This window comes from Heterodontus francisci, chromosome 18, assembly GCF_036365525.1.
Source record: "Heterodontus francisci isolate sHetFra1 chromosome 18, sHetFra1.hap1, whole genome shotgun sequence".
In the NCBI taxonomy this organism is placed as follows: domain Eukaryota; kingdom Metazoa; phylum Chordata; class Chondrichthyes; order Heterodontiformes; family Heterodontidae; genus Heterodontus; species Heterodontus francisci.
In genome coordinates, this window is record NC_090388.1 from 65,777,175 (window position 1) to 65,795,866 (window position 18,692).

An 18,692-nucleotide genomic window follows, 5' to 3' on the forward strand; every position below is an offset into this window, starting at 1 on the left:
TATGATCTATGAAAGCTATAATGGATATTTGAAATACAATGAGGTGCTGTAACTAAATAGGAAGGTTGCAGAAAGGGTGCAAGATGGCGATTCCTGATTTTTTTGTTATATGGCTAAACCTCAAACATTTATGTCTGTGAGTTAACTATACTATATTAGTGACTATATTCTTGCAGTGTTAATGCATATGTCTCTGCTTGGCAGTATGAATAAATTTCAAATGTCACTTTATGGTTTCAGGGAGAGGTTAAATGCCGGCTGATTGGAAGCTGAGTGCCATGAGTGTCGCAGTCATTCCCAAGAAGTTGTTCGCAAGACAACTGGTGTTTATATTCATATTGCAGATGACAAGTGGTCAGTATTTTAAGCAAGCAAAATCTCCAGTGCTTCCACACAACCCATTTATTGTTGTGTGGAATGCCCCAACTGAACAGTGCAGGATTAAGTACAACGTGGATCTGGACCTCAGTGTTTTCGATATATTTTCAAACTCCAATGAGACTCTCAGTGGGTCAACCATTACCATATTTTATCACAATCATCTGGGCAAGTATCCTTATTTCACCAAAAATAACATGCCTGTAAACGGAGGAATCCCCCAGAATAATAACCTTAATGAACATTTGAACAAAGCCAGGTCTGACATTGAGAAATTCATTCCAGTTGAGGACTTCAACGGTCTTGGGGTGATTGACTGGGAAGACTGGAGGCCTCTCTGGGTCCGAAACTGGGGTCGCAAAAATATCTATCGGAAAAAGTCCATACAAGTTGTGAGAAAGCTTCACCCCAACTGGACAGACAATGAAATCAAATTAGAAGCCAGGAGAGAATATGAGAATGCTGGATGGAAATTTATGAATAAAACACTCGCGTTAGCAGAAAAGATTAGACCCGATGGCCTCTGGGGGTTCTATCTCTTCCCAGACTGCTATAACCATCACTATAAGAAAGCTCCAGATAAATATGATGGGAAGTGTCCTGCAATTGAGTACAAACGTAATGACAAGTTACTCTGGTTATGGAAAGAAAGTGGCGCTCTCTATCCTTCCATCTATCTGCAACTTGAATTGAAGTCAAGCCCAAATGCACTGAAATTCGTCCATTACCGACTGAAAGAAGCTATCAGAATAGCATCCATAGCCAAAAAGGATTACGCTCTCCCTGTCTTTGCATATGGTCGGCCATTTTATGCCAATGAGTTTGAGCCTCTCACTGAGGTAAGTAGTAGAAGAAACATGTTGAACTTGAAGATGGATTAGAGATCCCAGCTTTATGTTTGATTTGTGCTGAGTTTGCTGATAGGCCACTACAATTGACCTCAGTATCCTGAAAGGGAAAAAAAAACTCCAGCAAAGTTAATATTCCTGGTTGCAATCCAGACACTCCTGATAGAAATGTGCCAGTGAGCATTGGATGCTGGTGGGATTGGGCTTAGCTATGGTGTTCACAAAATTAAATAGTCTGCTGACAATCATTGTCTAAGCTTACAAAAACAGGATGGTTAATTGGATAAGGTATTGGAGGCTATTGCACCTGTGACCCAGAAATATTTACATAATAACACCTAGAACTAAATCATAACTAAGTTTGTTTCATTAACATTGCAATTATCATCATGTAGTGCTGCCTACTGGACATGTTAAAGGAGAGGCTTCAGCTGGTAATACTGCCAAAGTTTACTTTTGGAAATAGCAAAAGATGACAACCCAATTACATCCATGTGCCTTCAATGTTGATTTCTTTATTACTTTTAGGTCCATCCTTCTCTTGTACAAGGCAGGTTTGTCATTGTTCACTTTGGAAAGGATGGGAGCCTGAAATGATCAGTTAGAATTATTCAGGGAATGGCCATTACTGCAAAGCTCCTGGGAAGATGTCTCAATCATACCTTACTTATTCATAGACTCACTGATACTTTGGGTATCAACATGCCATTTTCTTAAACTTCCACATATCTTGTAGTTTCAGAATATAGGGAAAGACTTCACAAAGCACAACTAAGATTTATTGCTAAGCTCTAAAACAGTAACATGCAGATTGTGCCTTGGGATTCAGCTGCTTTTGGCTAAAAAATATTGTTTACATTTGCTGAAAACAAAACCTGCTGTAAAATCATTTAGAAACAATCTGTTAAGCCTGTTTTTTTTTTTGTCTCTACTGTTTTAGCAATGTAAACCCCAATGCTGTGAATAACAAACACGGGATTTAGCTGGCCCTTAGTGTGGGCACACCAGGAGCAGCAGCTTTGAGGGCTTACCTGGCCAAATCCCTGATTTGAATAGGTTCCTGCCACTTGTAAAACTTTGCCAGCCCAGGAAAGCCTTATTAAAGTAATCTATAAAAGATAGTGTGGTGTTGTCCCTCGGAGCAATATTGCAGGCTCAAATTTGTGATTCACTGTGGTTCCACCACTAGTGCAGAGCCTTCTAAAATTCATCCAATAGAAGTGCCAACCCCAGAAGTGCAGATGAAATCTGCCTCTTCCACACAGTGCTGGAGTGACCCAGGTAACTTTCCCTTGGAGAGTGAACGACCTAAGGGTTTTCCTTCTGTTGAAACTAGTTACCTAGATTTTGTTGCTATTTAGTGCCAGGATCATATTTTGAATAATCCTGGCGTGCAATCTATTCCTACATGATCTCCCATCCGAGCACCAACCAGGTCCAAATCTGCTTTGTTGCTGCAATCATACAAAATCAGGTTTATTTAGTCTGGAGTGTCTACAGATTGACCATGACTTACTCCTTCACCATAGTAAATGAATCCGTAAGTGCTGATTTGGTCCCACAATTTCTTATTTCTTCAGTCCGAGAATAGCTGCATGATAGTACTCAGATTGTTTTTTTTTGTTACCGTTGGCATGCAATGTTAATATGAGGGAAAATTCCTTTGGGTACAAAATACCCAGTTGGGCAGTTTTCAGTTTATTTACTATAATGTTTTGAAATTGTTGTTAAGAGATCAATAAGAAGTTTTAAGGAGTACTCCATCTAATAATAGATACTGTACTTGGAAGACGTGAAGCTACAATGCTTCTGTTCAATAAGAGTTAACGCTTTGCAGTGCCTGTATAACTTGCCTGGTTCATGTCTCATTATGCATTGCCAAACTTCCTTAGAATCATAGAATCTCATATCACAGAAGGAAGCCATTTGGCCTGTCATGCCTATGCTGGCTCTTTGAAAGAACTTCCCAATTTAGACCCACACCCCAGTTTTCTCCCTATAACCTCTTCAAGTACATGTCCAATTGCCTTTTAAAAATTCCTATGGAACATATTTTCAGTTAGTGCATTCCAGATATTAGCAACCCTTTGTGTGAAGAAATATTTCCTAATTTTCACTCTAGTTCTTTGTCAATTATTTTGAATCTATGTCCCCTGGTTACCGACCCACTTACTAGAGGAAATAGTTGCTCCCTATTGCTTTATCAGAATTTCTCATTATTTTGAGCACCTCTAATAGGTTTCCCCTTAAACCGTCCTGCTCTAAAGAGAAAAAAAAACAACTTCTCCAACCTCTCCACATAACTGAACTCCCTCATCCCTGGTAACCCCTCTCTGTAACATCTCCAGGACTTTGACATCCTTTCTAATATGTGGTGCCCAGAATTGTACACAATATACCAGCTAAGGCCTGAATAGAGATTTGTAAAGGTTTAGGATGACTTATTTTTGTATTCAATTCATCCAGTATCCAAACGTTTTCTTAGCCATCTTCACAACTTGCCCTGCCATATTTATGAATATGCATCTCAGTATCCTCTGATCTTGCACCCACTCAAAATAGTATCATTTAGATTATACTGCCTCTCCATGTTGTTTCTCCCAAAATGCATTGCTTTATGCTTACCCACATTAAGTTGTATCTGCAATGTGTCTGACCATTTCACCAGTCTGTGTCCTCCTGAAGTCTACTAATATAATGCTCACTAGTTACAATGTAGCCATGTTTTGTGTTGTCCAAAAAGTTTGTTGTGAAGTTAACTGGTTAGTCATACTGAACAAGAACTACTTGGGATTCTACAACAAAATCACATCAATCAGCAATCAGTCTAATGAGTATTTCTTCCCTCAGTATAGGGAACACATTGCAGTATGTTTCTACAGCGATCTGATATCTTTCTAATGAACTATTGTGATATCATGTTCCTTCATCATGCCTTAAAGCCAACCATTCTTTCTTAATTTATGCAGTAATTCCAATCAAGACTTCAGGTATTTGCTAACATTGCTTCAAGACTTGGATAATTTTGGGCAGTGTTCACGACTATACTCATATCTTACCTCAAGCACTAAAATGGAAAATTAACCAATAGTATTAGCACATATTAATTAAAACACATTCATATCTCAATACCCAAAATGCGATTCTTAAATTCTTGCTCCTGACCTGAAGACTGCTGAACGTGAATATTGGGAAATAATGGACATAGCTCATGGTTTTACATTTATTAAGGACAAAAAAATCATAAACTGTATGCATATGATTTGCCGATTACGTTTCCACTGGGCAAGGCTCTATGCTAGGAGCATGAATTGGAAAACATCCTACTGTATTCCAGTTCCCCTAATGGAAATGTTGCATGATGTGGCGTAGCACTGAGGCATATAGGTTAGAAGGTTCAATCCCTGTTCCGCATTAAGATCTCAGTCAGAACAGGACGTGGAGCATTGCAATTGGTCTTGTTGTCCCAGTACTAGAGAAGGGTAAAAATTAGCTAGGACTCCCACTCCTGGTAGTTTTCGTTCTGTCCAAAGACCTATGTTGGAGAGTGGATGACAGGTGAGGACAGGATTGTGATAGATTGTGGCCACCACAGACAAGTTAAGTTTACACTTGAAAAATGGTCACTTGGCCAAGGAAGTGGAACTTGCTGCATTGCTATTTAACTACTTCTAAATACCTTTGGCATTGTGCAAATGCTTTGTATAATAACCACCAGTTAATATCTAGTGGAGAATATTGGTATTGCATGGCCATTTTCTTCTAGTTATTATTATCCAACTCCAGGCAGTTTTCTTTCCCCTCTGGAAAATGGAGGTTATTCTGAAAGGTGCTTTACATGTAGGTACAGCCAATCCAAAGTTGCCACAAAGTTATTATTTTCCTTCTTAGATTGTATAACTATTCTGTGTTATCTTCTTATTCTACAGATTGACTTGGTTCATACAATTGGTGAGAGTGCTGCCATGGGAACTGCAGGGATCATTCTTTGGGGAAGCATCAATTATGCAAGATCAAAGGTATACCCATTTTAATCATATTCTCCTACACTCCCCCCCTTCCCACAACTACTGCAGCCCAATTCCATGTTACTTCCTTCAGCTGTGGGATATGAGATATAGCATGAATTCCACACTGAGCATACTTGCACTTTGTAACCCCAAGTCATTTTCTCACAGTCCCTTTAACTTCCCCTTTTCCTCAATTCCTCTGACTTTTAAACACCCAATAAGGGTCTCAACCTGAAGTATATCAGAATTTCAAAAGCAGGAAAAGTTTAGCAAATATGGGCATTTCCTTATTACAAGCATGAACTTATTGTTCCCCTTTTCCCTTCAGGCCATCATAACAATTCAATATTCTTCTGTAAAAGTGCATGGATTCTATTCTGATGTCTATAGGTGGAAACCAATAGAGAAATTTGCAATATTTAGTGATGGATCATCAGAAGGTTGCACTGGTTTCTCCTAGGAATATGATCATTGTAATCATGCAAAGAATTTCCATGGCGTATTTTTCACCATTTGAAGTAGTCTTCCTAACTTTGAGTTTGATGATCTGCTATCAACTACTTAACATTCTGCACTGATAGAATTATAAAACAAGATGCCATGATCCATGATGCCTTACCTACACCTCAAGTGAGATCTATTTTAGAGTTTAGTTTAGTTTAGAGATACAGCACTGAAACCACCTGACCAACAACCACCCATTTATACTAACCCTACAGTAATCCCATATTCCCTATCACCTCCCTACACTAGGGGCAATTTACAACGGCCAATTTACCTATCACCTGCAAGTCTTTGGCATGTGGGAGGAAACTGGAGCACCTGGAGGAAACCCACGCAGACACAGGGAGAACTTGCAAACTCCGCACAGGCAGTACCCAGAATCGAACCCGGGTCCCTGGAGCTGTGAGGCTGCGGTGCTAACCACTGCGCCACTGTGCTGCCCACAGTTGTAGAGTCATAGAGTTATTAAGGCACCAAAGGAGGCCATTCGGCCCATCAAGTCCATTCCGGCTCTCTGTAGAACAATTCAGTCAGTCCCATTCCTCTGCTGTATCTCCGTAGCCTTGCAAGTATATTTCCCTCAAGTGCCCATCCAATTTCCTTTTGAAATCATTGATCATCTCCACTTCCACCACCCTCGTAGGGAGCGTGTTCTCTCATATGAACCAACCTTTTACATTTTCTAATGTCAATGGATTTGAACACATAAAAACCATGAAGAACAACTATCAATCTCCAGTTGACAAGGTTCATCTGGCTGTGATTTGTAAAATTCTGCAAGTTAGCCGACTCCTCGATTAAAGGCAGGAACTTTCTAATTACTGCCTCATATATAGGGCTGGATCTTATCTGGCCAGGAGGAGTGGGAATAGAGTCTTGGGGAGTCGAACAATTGGGAGAGAATTCACTTGCCTGAAAACCTGACATCATGACGTCGGTTCCAGATTTTGTCAGTGACGGGAAAGGTCCAAAGCACTACGACGTGATGGGACTGCAGTTTGAATTGCTGAAAAGGTATTTACCATGTATTTGTATCGGCCCGACTCGGATTAAATCTGATTTAATGGGGGGGTGGGGGTTTCCATTTAGTTAACAGTGCACGGGGATTGCGTACCTTCAAATCCCCGGCAATTTAAAGGTGGCAGCACCGAGGGTAGACCATGGGGAGTGTTAGATAAAGTCCGAAAGGAGAACAGGAGGGTGCAGCGGCCATTGCCCATCAGTGGCGCAGTCCTCAAGGTCAGGATGGCGCAGAGGGGGTGAAACTCTTGAGGCAAGGGTGGGCGCAGAGGGGGTCGTTGTAGTCCGTGTAGATCCCCGTGCTGCACAGCAGAGACTCAGAGGGAGGCAGGGCCAGGTGGCAGCTGGGCAAGCTGAAGAAGATCGAAGAGGGGAGCCACAGCAGCTGGCTATGCCAAGAAGGGCTTATCTACAGAAGAGAGTGTACTGGACTGGTCTCAGTTACCTCCAGATGTCCAAGTGGCAGTGTCACGGAAGATAGTGGCTCTCCAGGGAGGCTGTCACCAACTTATGCGCCATGCTGCAGGATGAGCTGTGACCCATACACATCGGTGAACACCCTACACCCATGGGCCTGAAGATGGAATGGAAGCCCTTCCTATTGATGAAGGCTGCTGGCTGCCCAGTGGGAGCCTTGATGACTACATGTGTGCAATCGATGACACCTTGCATCTGGGGGAATCCAGTGATGGCAGAGATCTCAGCACCCAACCTTGCAGAGAGCCCAGTACCGCAGACTCCCTGCTCTTCCCCTATCCACTGTTCACCATGGTTGCCTTCCTGTGGCAGCACATGATCCCCATGAGCCATTGACTAAATTGGAAATCCCTCATAAAGTTGGCTTCATTTCAGTGCAAATGCATTCTACCTAGGTGTTCAACAATTCAAATTGCAGTCTCGTTGTGTCATGGCTGCAATGCCACCTTGGAGCTTTCCCACCACTGACAAAATCTGGAAATGATGCCACAATGTGTTCACCCCAATTTTGCACCCCCCAAACCTCCAATCCCACTCCTGTTGGCCAGATATAATTCAGCCCATTATATTTACCCACAACAAATATTGCTGCAGGCAAAACCATTCTATTGAATATATTTGGTAACTGAATGTATTCTTTTTCCATTGCCTAGTTGGTCTGTAGCCAGGAAGGAATTGTATTAGGTGTTCCTTGTTAAGAATTCAATGAGTTGGTGCTTTTAGGGATCAAAATGAAGACAGTGGCCTGCTGATGAATGTTGGTCATTTAATTTCATGTATGTATTTTTAGGATTAAAATGACATTAACTTTCCCTTACAGAATCACTGCTTAGTAGTGAAGGATTACGTGGATGGCCTTCTGGGACATTATGTCGTTAATGTGACATCTGCTGCAAAGTTGTGTAGTAAACATCTTTGCAAGAGGCATGGGAGGTGTGTGAGGAAGAACATTGACTCCAAAACCTACCTCCACCTGGACCCAAGCAGTTTCAAAATCCGAACAAATCCTGAAGGACTGCATCCCAGATTTTCTGTGAAAGGGAGAATGAACGCACGGGGCATCAAAGTCATGAAACAAAAGTTCACGTGTCAGTGTTACGAAGGTTGGGTTGGGATCTCCTGTGAGATACCAATTCTCGAGATTTCTTCAGTGGATAAAAATGACCAGAGTACAATGTCTGGAACAAATTCAGCACCACAGTTACCATTTTCATTTGCCATTATTGTTGTCTTTCAGCTAGTCATTATAATTCTTAATTTTCAGTGCTAGAAGAAGCCTTGTTACTTTGGTAAATTGATGATGTGACAAAGATATGATTTTATTAGGTGTGTGAAAATGGATGTGGACAATAAGTCAACTGTGGGATTTGACTGTTCATAGAGGGTTTTTTTTTTCAAAGTATATTTAAAGACACTTCTGTAACTATCATATCTGCTGCAGCACATGCATCACAACAACCAATATCACAGTTCCAAATCAGAGCTGTTCCTGATTATTTCAAGAAATGAGCCTGCTTGAAAACCCTGCCCAATGAGAAAGAAAGTTTAAGAGAATTAAATTTCAACATTTGTTTTTGTAAATATGTTTTCTCCCCTCAAGTGCTCTCCACACACCATGTTCTGATAGAAAAAGTGAACAAGTGCCATGCTCCTTGGTCACTGCTCGTCCAGGCCCATTAACTCTAGACAGTTTAATGTTAATAATGTGCCTGGGGCAGCCCGGTAGCTCAGTGGGGGTCAAACAGTGAGCAACTGAGCCATACTAGAATCTAAGGTTCAGTCCCCAATCTCTGGCCATCTCAGTCAAGACAACAGTTGGAATAATATAATTGGCAAAAGTGCCCTGATTTGGTGGGGGGGTGGGGGAGACAGTGGGGTGGGAGGAATGATTGACCTGGCTTCCTGCACCCAAATGATCATGTAAGCTCTGTTGGAAGTTTATGTGCTTGGATGTTTGGTTACGATGGTGTCTGGCTCCATTGTGATAAAGTAGCTTGCCAACATTCATTGTAATTGCAATTAATGCCGATTTTGGGTTAGGAGCTGGAGTGTAATTAACACCTATGGAACTGTATTTTTTTAAATTTATTTTATTTATAGATACAGCACTGAAACAGGCCCTTCAGTCCACCGAGTCTGTGTCAACCAACAACCACCCATTTATACTAATCCTACATTAACCCCATATTCCCTATCACATCCCCACCACCTACCTACACTAGGGGCAATTTACAATGGCCAATTTACCTAACAACCTGCAAGTCTTTGGCTGTGGACCACCCAGCGGAAACCCACGCGGTCACAGGGAGAACTTGCAAACTCCGCACAGGCAGTACCCAGAACTGAACCCGGGTTGCTGGAGCTGTGAGGCTACGGTGCTAACCACTGCACCACCCATAGATGGCACTGCCAGCAACATAGCACACCCTTGGTACTGGAATGTCAATCTAGAGGATATAGCACAAGTCTCTAGAGTTGGACTTGATCCCATAACCTATTGATTTAGAGGCAGGAATGCTACCCGGTGAGCTATGGCTGGCAATAGCTTGTATCAGCTTGTATCCCACAAGGAGTCAGCATGTTCAGAAAGGGAGGGAAGAAAATTGAAAAAGATTAAATTATTTTCAAAAATATGATGTGCTTAACAGTTCACAGTTTACCATTAACATTAGACAGTTAAAATGTAGAATAAAGTATTCCTTTAGACTTTACAGTATATTAACCACAATGTATTTGGGAGTTCATTTGAGATGATTTGATATCAATAGACTATTTGTTTTGTTATTGCCTATGTAGCTTAAAGCACAGATATTCCTTAATTGCTGTTGGTGCAGAAATCATAATATTTCATTTTTAATCATTCAAATATATAGCAGGACCTTGAAAATAAAAGGATCCAAATAATTCATACAAAATGGCACTCCTGTTGTCGTCATTGTAATATGCTTGTATGACTTCACCTGTACATTTTGCCAGACTGGGCTTGCAGCAGTTGGTGAGAAAACCAACACGAAGAGAAAAACCGACTTGACCTCATCCTAGAATCATAGAATGGTTATTGCACAGAAGGAAGCCATTTGGCCCATCGTGTCTGTGCCAGTTCTCAACAAGAGCAACTCAGCTAGTCACACTCCCCTGCCTTTTCCCCATAGTCTTGCAAATTTTTTCTCTTCAGGTGCTTATCTGATCCCCTTTTGAAAGCCCCAATTGTATCTGCCTCCACAACACTCAGTTAGTGTATTTCGGATCCGAACCACTCGCTGCATAGAAACAATTTTCCTCATCTCACTGTTGCATCACCTTAAATCAATGTCCTCCATTTCTTGACTCTTCCGTGAAAAGCAACAGTTTCTCAATCTATTCCATTCAGACCCCTCATGATTTTGAACACTATCAAATCTCCTGTCAACCTTCTCTTTTATAAGGAGAACAACCCCAGCTTCTCCAATCTATCCATGTAACTGAAGTCTCTCATCTCTAGAACCATTCTCATAAATCTTTTTTGCACCCTCTCTTAAAGCTTTCATGTTCTTCTTAAAGTGTAGTGCTCAGAATTGGACGCAGTGCTCCAGTTGAGGCCAAACCAATGTTTTATAGAGGTAAGGATCAAAGCAAACGCAAATGTATGAGGGCATCGTGAGCCTCCGTTGTGTCACAGAATCACAGAATAAAAAAGTGCAGAAGAGGCCCTTCAGCCCATCGAGTCTGCACCGATGCATTAAAGACACCGGACCTGTCTATCTAATCCCATTTGCCAGCACTTGGCCCATAGCCTTGAATGTTATGACGTGCCAAGTGCTCATCCAGGTACTTTTGATAGGATGTGAGGCAACCCGCCTCCACCACCCTCCCAGGCAGTGCATTCTAGACTGTCACCACCCTCTGGGTAAAAACGTTCTTCCTCAAATCCCCCTTAAACCTCCTGCCCCTCACCTTAAACTTGTGTCCCCTCGTAACTGACCCTTCAACTAAGAGGAACAGCTGCTCCCTATCCACCCTTTCCATGCCCCTCATAATCTTGTACACCTCGATCAGGTCACCCCTCAGTCTTCTCTGCTCCAGCGAAAACAACCCAAGCCTATCCAACCTCTCTTCATAGCTTAAATGTTCCATCCCAGGCAACATCCTGGTGAATCGCCTCTGCACCCCCTCCAGTGCAATCACATCCTTCCTATAATGTGGCAACCAGAATTGCACACAGTACTTCAGCTGTGGCCTTACCAAAGTTCTATACAACTCCAACTCCCTGCTTTTGTAATCTATGCCTCGATTGATAAAGGCAAGTGTCCCATATGCCTTTTTCATCAGCCTATTAACCTGCCCTTCTGCCTTCAGAGATCTATGGACAAACACGCCAAAGTCCTTTTGTTCCTCAGAACTTCCCAGTGTCAGGCCATTCATTGAATACTTCCGTGTCACATTACTCCTCCAAAGTGTATCACCTCACACTTTTCAGGGTTAAATTCCATCTGCCACTTTTCTGCCCATTTGACCATCCCGTCAATATCTTCCTGTAACCGAAGACACTCCACCTCACTGTTAACCACTCGGCCAATCTTTGTGTCATCTGTGAACTTACTGATCCTACCCCCCACATAGTCATCTATGTCGTTCATATAAATGACAAACAACAGGGGACCCAGCATAGATCCCTGTGGTACGCCACTGGACACTGGCTTCCAGTCACTAAAACAGCCATCTGTCATCACACTCTGTCTCCTGCAGCTAAGCCAATTTTGAATCCACCTTATCAAGTTACCCTGTATCCCATGTGCATTTGCTTTCTTGATAAGTCTCCCATGTGGGACCTTGTCAAAGGCTTTGCTGAAATCCATGTAAACTACATCAACTGCACTACCCTCATCTACACACCTGGTCACATGCTCAAAAAATTCATTCAAATTTGTTAGGCAAGACCTCCCTCTGACAAAGCCATGCTGACTATTCCTAATCAAATTTTGCCTGTCCAAGTGGAAATAGAGTCTCTCCTTCAGAACTTTCTCCAATAGTTTCCCAGCCACTGATGTGAGACTCACTGGTCTGTAGTTCCCTGGCTTATCTCTACAACCTTTCTTAAATAGTGGGACCACATTAGCTGTTCTCCAGTCCTCTGGCACCTCCCCCATGGCCAAAGAGGAATTAAAAATTTGGGTCAGAGCCCCTGCAATTTCCACCCTCGCCTCCCACAGCATCCTGGGACACAAATCGTCCAGACCTGGAGATTTGTCCACTTTTAAGCCTGCCAAAACCTCCAATACCTTGTCACTCCCTATGACAATTTGCTCAAGAACTTCACAGTCTCTGTCTCTGAGTTCCATATTTATATCCTCATTCTCTTGGGTAAAGACAGATGTGAAGTATTCGTTCAACACCCTACCAATGTCATCTGGCTCCACCCACAGATTTCCCCCTTGGTCCCTAATGGGTCCTACTCTTTCCCTGGTTATCCTCTTCCCATTGATATACTTATAGAATATCTTGGGATTTTCCATACTTTTACCAGCCAGAGCTTTCTCATATCCCCTCTTTGCTCTCCTAATTGCTTTCTTAAGCTCCATCCTACACTTTCTGTACTCCACTAATGCTTCCATTGATTTGCTCTCCTTGTATTTGCTAAAAGCCTCTCTTTTCCTTCTCATCATACCCTGAATGATTCTGGTCATCCATGGTTCTCTGGGCTTGTTGCTCCTACCTATTACCCTAGAGGGAACATGTTGGGCCTGTACCCTCCCCATTTCCTTTTTGAATGCCCCCCACTGCTCTTCTGTAGATTTCTCGACAAGTAACTCTTTCCAGTCTACCTTGGCCAGATCCTGCCTTATTTTACTAAAATTCGCTCTCCCCCAATCCAAAACCTTTTTTTGCAACTTGTCTATTTCTTTCTCCATAACAAGCTTAAATTGTACCATGTTGTGGTCGCTATCACCAAAATGCACCCCCACCAACACATCAACCACCTGTCCGGCTTCATTCCCCAGAATTAGGTCCAGCACTGCACCCTCCCTTGTTGGATCCTCTACATATTGAGCTAAAAAGTTCTCCTGCATATATTTTAAGAACTCCACTCCATCTAAGCCCTTAACACGATGACTATCCCAATTAATGTTAGGAAAGTTGAAATCACCTAATATAATTACCCTATTATTATTTTTACACACCTCTGCGAATTGCGGACATATTTTCTCCTCAATTTCCCGCTGACTATCTGGGGGTCTATAATAAGCACCTAGCAATGTGGCTGTCCCTTTTTTATTCTTAAACTCTACCCATAAAGCTTCATTTGATGCCCCCTCCAAGATGGGGCGGCACAGTGGCGCAGTGGTTAGCACCGCAGCCTCACAGCTCCAGCGACCAGGGTTCAATTCTGGGTACTGCCTGTGTGGAGTTTGCAAGTTCTCCCTGTGTCTGCGTGGGTTTCCTCCGGGTGCTCCGGTTTCCTCCCACATGCCAAAGACTTGCTGGTTGATAGGTTAATTGGCCATTATAAATTGCCATTAGTATAGGTAGGTGGTAGGGAAATATAGGGACAGGTGGGGATGTGGTAGGAATATGGAAGTAGTGTAGGATTAGTATAAATGGGTGGTTGATGGTCGGCACAGACTCGGTGGGCCGAAGGGCCTGTTTCAGTGCTGTATCTCTAAAACTAAAACTAAAAACTAAAACTAAAACATATCATCTCTCCTTACTGCAGTAACTGACTCCTTAACTAATATTTCAATGCCCCCTCCTCTTCTACCCCCTCCTCTGTCTGATCTGAAGATTCTATATCCCGGGATATTGAGCTGCCAATCCTGCCCCTCCCTCAACCATGTCTCCATGATGGCTACTATATCACAATTCCACGTGTCAATCATTGCCCTTAACTCATCCGTTTTACCTGTTTTACTCCTGGCATTAAAGTAGAGGTCATCCATCCTGGTCTTACTCCCTTGAAACTTACTTCCGCTGTATTCCCTCTGACTTGTTTGCTTTCCTGTGTTTAGCTGTGTCCCTATTCTGCTCGGAGTCTGCGTCCCCTCCCCCTGCCAAATTAGTTTAAACTCCTCCCAACAGCACTAGCAAACCCGCCAGCAAGGATGTTCGTCCCCCTCTGGTTCAGATGCAGGCCATCCCGCTTGTACAGGTCCCACCTTCCCCAGAAATGGTCCCAGTGGTCCAGGAATCTAAAACCCTCCCTCCTGCACCAACTCTTAAGCCACGCATTCATCTGTGCTATTATCCTACTTCTATACTCGCTAGCACGTGGCACTGGGAGTAATCCAGAGATTACAACCCGACAGGTCCTGCTTTTTAGTCTACTGCCTAACTCCCTGAATTCTTGATGCAAGACCTCATTCCTCTTTCTACCTATATCATTGGTACCAACATTTACCATGACCTCTGCCTTATTACCCTCCCTCTTCAGGATGCCCTGCAGCTGTTCAGTGACATCCCAGACCTTGGCACCAGGGAGGCAACACACCATCCTGGAGTCACGTTGACGGCCACAGTCGCGCCTATCTGTTCCCCTGACTATAGAATTCCCTATTACTATTGCTCTTCCTCTCTTTCCCCCTTCCTGTGCAGACAGGCTGTTTGTTGTGCCAGAAGCTTGGCTCTGTCCGCACTCCCTGGAGGAACCAGCCTCATCAGCCTCCAAAATGGAATACCGATTTGCAAGCGGGACCCCAGGGGACTCCTGAACTACCTGCCTGTTTCTCTTGGACTGCCTGGTGGTCACCCATTCCCTTCCTTCCTCAAGTCCCTTCAGCTGCGGTATGACCACCTCTCTAAACGTGCTAGCCACGATGCTCTCAGACTCGTAGATGCCTCACAGTGTTTCCAGCCTCCGTTCCAGCTCTGAAACCTGAGCTTCCAGAGCTGCAGCTGGACACACTTCCTGCACACATGCTGGTCCCGGGACTGAAAATGTTCCCGGATTCCCACATACAGCAAGAGGAGAAAACCAAGGCTTTAAGCTCTCCTGCCATGATTAAACCCTTTAAATTTAAAACTTTAGAAGACTATTATCATAAAAAAATAAATCAAACTAAGTCTTGCTAAAACAATGACTTACAATTCAATCCAGTTTGAAAAATACCCACCAAGACTTACTCACCAGTCAGCTGTGTTCTTTGGAAAATCTCGGCTCCCCTCACGCTCTTTGAGGACAGGTAGGAAATGAAAGGAGCTCCTCGCTCCCTCCTCACCGAACTCCCTCAGTCACAAAACTCCCACTTTAGCACTCTAATGCAGCCCCAAGTCAGCACTCCAGTGCAAAAACATATGTACATATCTCATGGCTAATCTTGTGTTGTCTGTGGTGTCCTTCATCTGGCATTGCTTGCCCATCTTCCCCCTCCACATCGTTATTGTCCGAAGATGCAGTACGTTCCTTGCTATCCTTGTTGCTTGTCAGCTCCCCCATCTGCAACGCTAAGTTGTGCATTGCACAGTAGACCAGCACGGTACGTAAGGCCCTCGCCGGGGCATACTGAAGGGCTCCACCAGACTAATCTAGGCACCTGAATCTCATCTTGAGCAGACCGATGGCCTGCTCTATGGTTGTCTGCATTGTCCTGTGGCAGGTGTGGGTGCCTCACCAGGCATCAGTAGCCACGTCTTCTGCGGGTAGCCTTTGTCTCCAAGGATCCATCCCTGAAGGTGGGAGGGAGGTCGGAAGGTTTTTTATTTAGAGATACAGAACTGAAACAGGCCCTTCGGCCCACCAAGTCTGTGCCGACCATCAACCACGTTTATACTAATCCTACATTAATCCCATATTCCTACCACATCCCCACCTTCCCTCAATTCCCCTACCACCCACCTATACTAGGGGCAATTTATAATGGCCAATTTACCTACCCACCTGCAAGTCTTTGGCATGTGGGAGGAAACCGGAGCACCCAGCGAAAACCCACACAGTCACAGGGAGAACTTGCAAACTCCGCACAGGCAGTACCCAGAATTGAACCCCGGTCGCTGGAGCTGTGAGGCTGCAGTGCTAACCACTGCACCACTGTGCTGGGACTGCCTCAAAATGAAGGCATTGTGGTAAATCCCTGGGAGGTGTGCAGAGACCTGCAGGATCCATTTATGGTTGTTGCAGACGTATTGTACATTGAGGGAGTGGAAATCCTTCCTGTTGGTGAAGGCCACTGGCTGGTGTTCAGGAGCCTTGATTGCCACATGTGTGCAGTCAGTGACATCCTGCAACTGGAGGAATCCAGGAACGGACCCGAACCTGCTGGCCCTCTCAGCTAGAGAGTTGGGATCCATGTGGAAGTGGACATAGTCTCTGGCCCTCCTGAAAAAGACCTCCTTGATGAACTGATGGGCTGGTGACTGTGAGATCCCACATATGTCTCTAGTGGATCCCTGGAATGATCCAGAGGCTTAGAAGTTCAGCACCCCGATGACCTTCAGCACCACTGACATTGGATTCTCAAAATATCCCCTGGGGCACATCATAGCACACAGGTCAGTGGCTGCCTCCCAGGAGTGGTGGAGTCTTCATTGACACTGCCTCTCAGCTATCTGCAGGTAGTCAAGCCTCGACCTGTAGACCCTCTCTGGAGGGTACCTCCTTCTGCATAGAGGAGGCTGTTGGGCTTCCCTCTGTGCCCTTCTCCACTATTTGGAGGCCACTGCTGACCCTCCTGTGGGCTCACAGTTTGTTGTGGTGCCGCCGCAGGTGCCTAGACCTCTCTTCTGCTCTGCTACACCTCCTCCTCCATGGGGTCCCCAAAGCCGAGATGAATGAGGCCCATGATAGGTAGCATCTCCCTAAATGCTACTCCTGCACTCCCAGCAGCCCTCCCACTTCTTGCCCTCACTTGGTGGCACGTGCCCATTGTCCCCTTGCAATGCCCCCCACAGCAGCTGAAAGACCCTTGTCCTCACTGCTCACACATTGTGCACTGCCTTCCCTTTGCCACCCTGCCTGGCAGTCAATGGTTGCTCTCCCGATGGCCTCTCTTAGCAGGCAGCCATGATCTCCTGCCTCCATGTCATCTCCCTAAAGGAAGCGTGCCGATGAAGCCCTGTGAAACCTGTGCGCCGTTTATAAAGTTTAAACCCGATCATAAAATCACTTTCAATTGGCCTCAACTATCTAAACCTGCCTGTCATGTTGCCATCCGAACTCCGCCTTCCATCTTTGGTGCCATCAGTAAAATTGGATGGGATATTACGACGTCATGCACGGGAGAGAGATGCAGAACAAGAGGAGACCATCAGAGGGGCTGACATCGCCGACACTACCTACATGAGAGGGTTTTCCACCAGAGGCTCAGCTTCCTTGACCTATGTGAAGAGGAATTCCGCAGTTTCAGATTAACATGCAGGTGTTGTTGACATCTGCAACCTTTCTCAAGAAAAGCAGCTCCCTATTGGACCTAGTGACCTGTAATGTCTGTCACTGTCAAAATCACTACTGTCCTCAATTTCTTTGCATCTGGCTCCATTCCAGTGTGCCACCAAAGACATCGCGAGGGTTTTTCAGTCGACTTCCCACAAATGTATACGGCAGGTCAAGGATGAAAAGGAAAGGTCAAGGGCTCTGATTTCTGTAAACTTCCCCTGTGATGACGATAGACAGAAAGAGCAGGCACTTATATTTGCCTCTCTGGCCGGATTCCCACAGGTACAAGGTGCCATTGATTACACACATGTCGCAATTTGAGGACCACCACATTAAACCGGAGTTTTTATCAACGACAAGAGATTTTATTCCATAAATCCACAGCTGGCGTGCAACCACAAGAGGAGGACCTTGCAGGTGTGCACCAAATTCCCGGGAGCTGTCATGAGGCATTCACAGTCTGACAGTCCAACATTGCAGTGTTTTCACTCCAGGAAGCAGACCTAAGGCTGGCTGACAGGAGACAGGGGATACCCACTTCGAACTTAACTAATGACACCTGTGAGGAACCCCAACGAGACACAGGATTGCTACAGTGAGAGCCATATGACCACCAGGTGTGCCAATGAGGAATTTGAAGATGCGCTTCAGGCTCCTAGATAGGTCTGGAGGTGCCCTTCAGTACTCACCAGCGAGGATGACCAGCATTATAGTGGTCTGTTGCATCCTGCATAACATAGTACAGCAAAGAGGACTGACGATGGACCAAAATGCACAGCAGTCATCTTCTGATGAGAAGAACATTGAAGAAGAGGAGGATTATGGTGATGGGGCACCCATCACTTGATGCACATTGCTGCCTGGGATGCGAAGGATATCCTCATAATTTGAAGGTTTGGTTAATTATTTCAACTGGAACAAATAACAAATGAAAGCCATCACCATCACCACCGCTGCCCATCACCACACACCCTTAACCTTTGCACAATACAGTCCTTCAAACACACATACACCCATTGGTCATCAGCCCAATGGATCCCGTCATGTTTTTTTATTCGTTTGTGGGATGTAGGCATCGCTGGCTAGACCAGCATTTATGCCCATCCTTAACCA

General features: G+C 44.3%; 1 protein-coding gene across 1 annotated transcript; it reads left to right on the forward strand.

The window, feature by feature from the left end:
• Positions 1-251: 251 nt before the first annotated feature.
• hyal6 (hyaluronoglucosaminidase 6) lies at positions 252-8,507 on the forward strand. The gene is made up of 3 exons (XM_068051281.1): positions 252-1,217; positions 5,156-5,245; positions 8,058-8,507. Exons 1-3 carry the CDS (start codon positions 252-254, stop codon positions 8,505-8,507), a joined length of 1,506 nt encoding a protein of 501 aa, XP_067907382.1.
• Positions 8,508-18,692: the final 10,185 nt, after the last annotated feature.

What these genes read in the sequence shown, in the direction of transcription:
- hyal6 (XM_068051281.1), top strand. Translation starts at nt 252, where the DNA reads ATGCCGGCTGATTGGAAGCTGAGTGCCATGAGTGTCGCAGTCATTCCC. An exon ending in AGTTTGAGCCTCTCACTGAG is followed by an intron (nt 1,218 to 5,155) that starts GTAAGTAGTAGA and finishes CTTATTCTACAG; the next exon opens with ATTGACTTGGTTCATACAAT. An exon ending in TCAATTATGCAAGATCAAAG is followed by an intron (nt 5,246 to 8,057) that starts GTATACCCATTT and finishes TTTCCCTTACAG; the next exon opens with AATCACTGCTTAGTAGTGAA.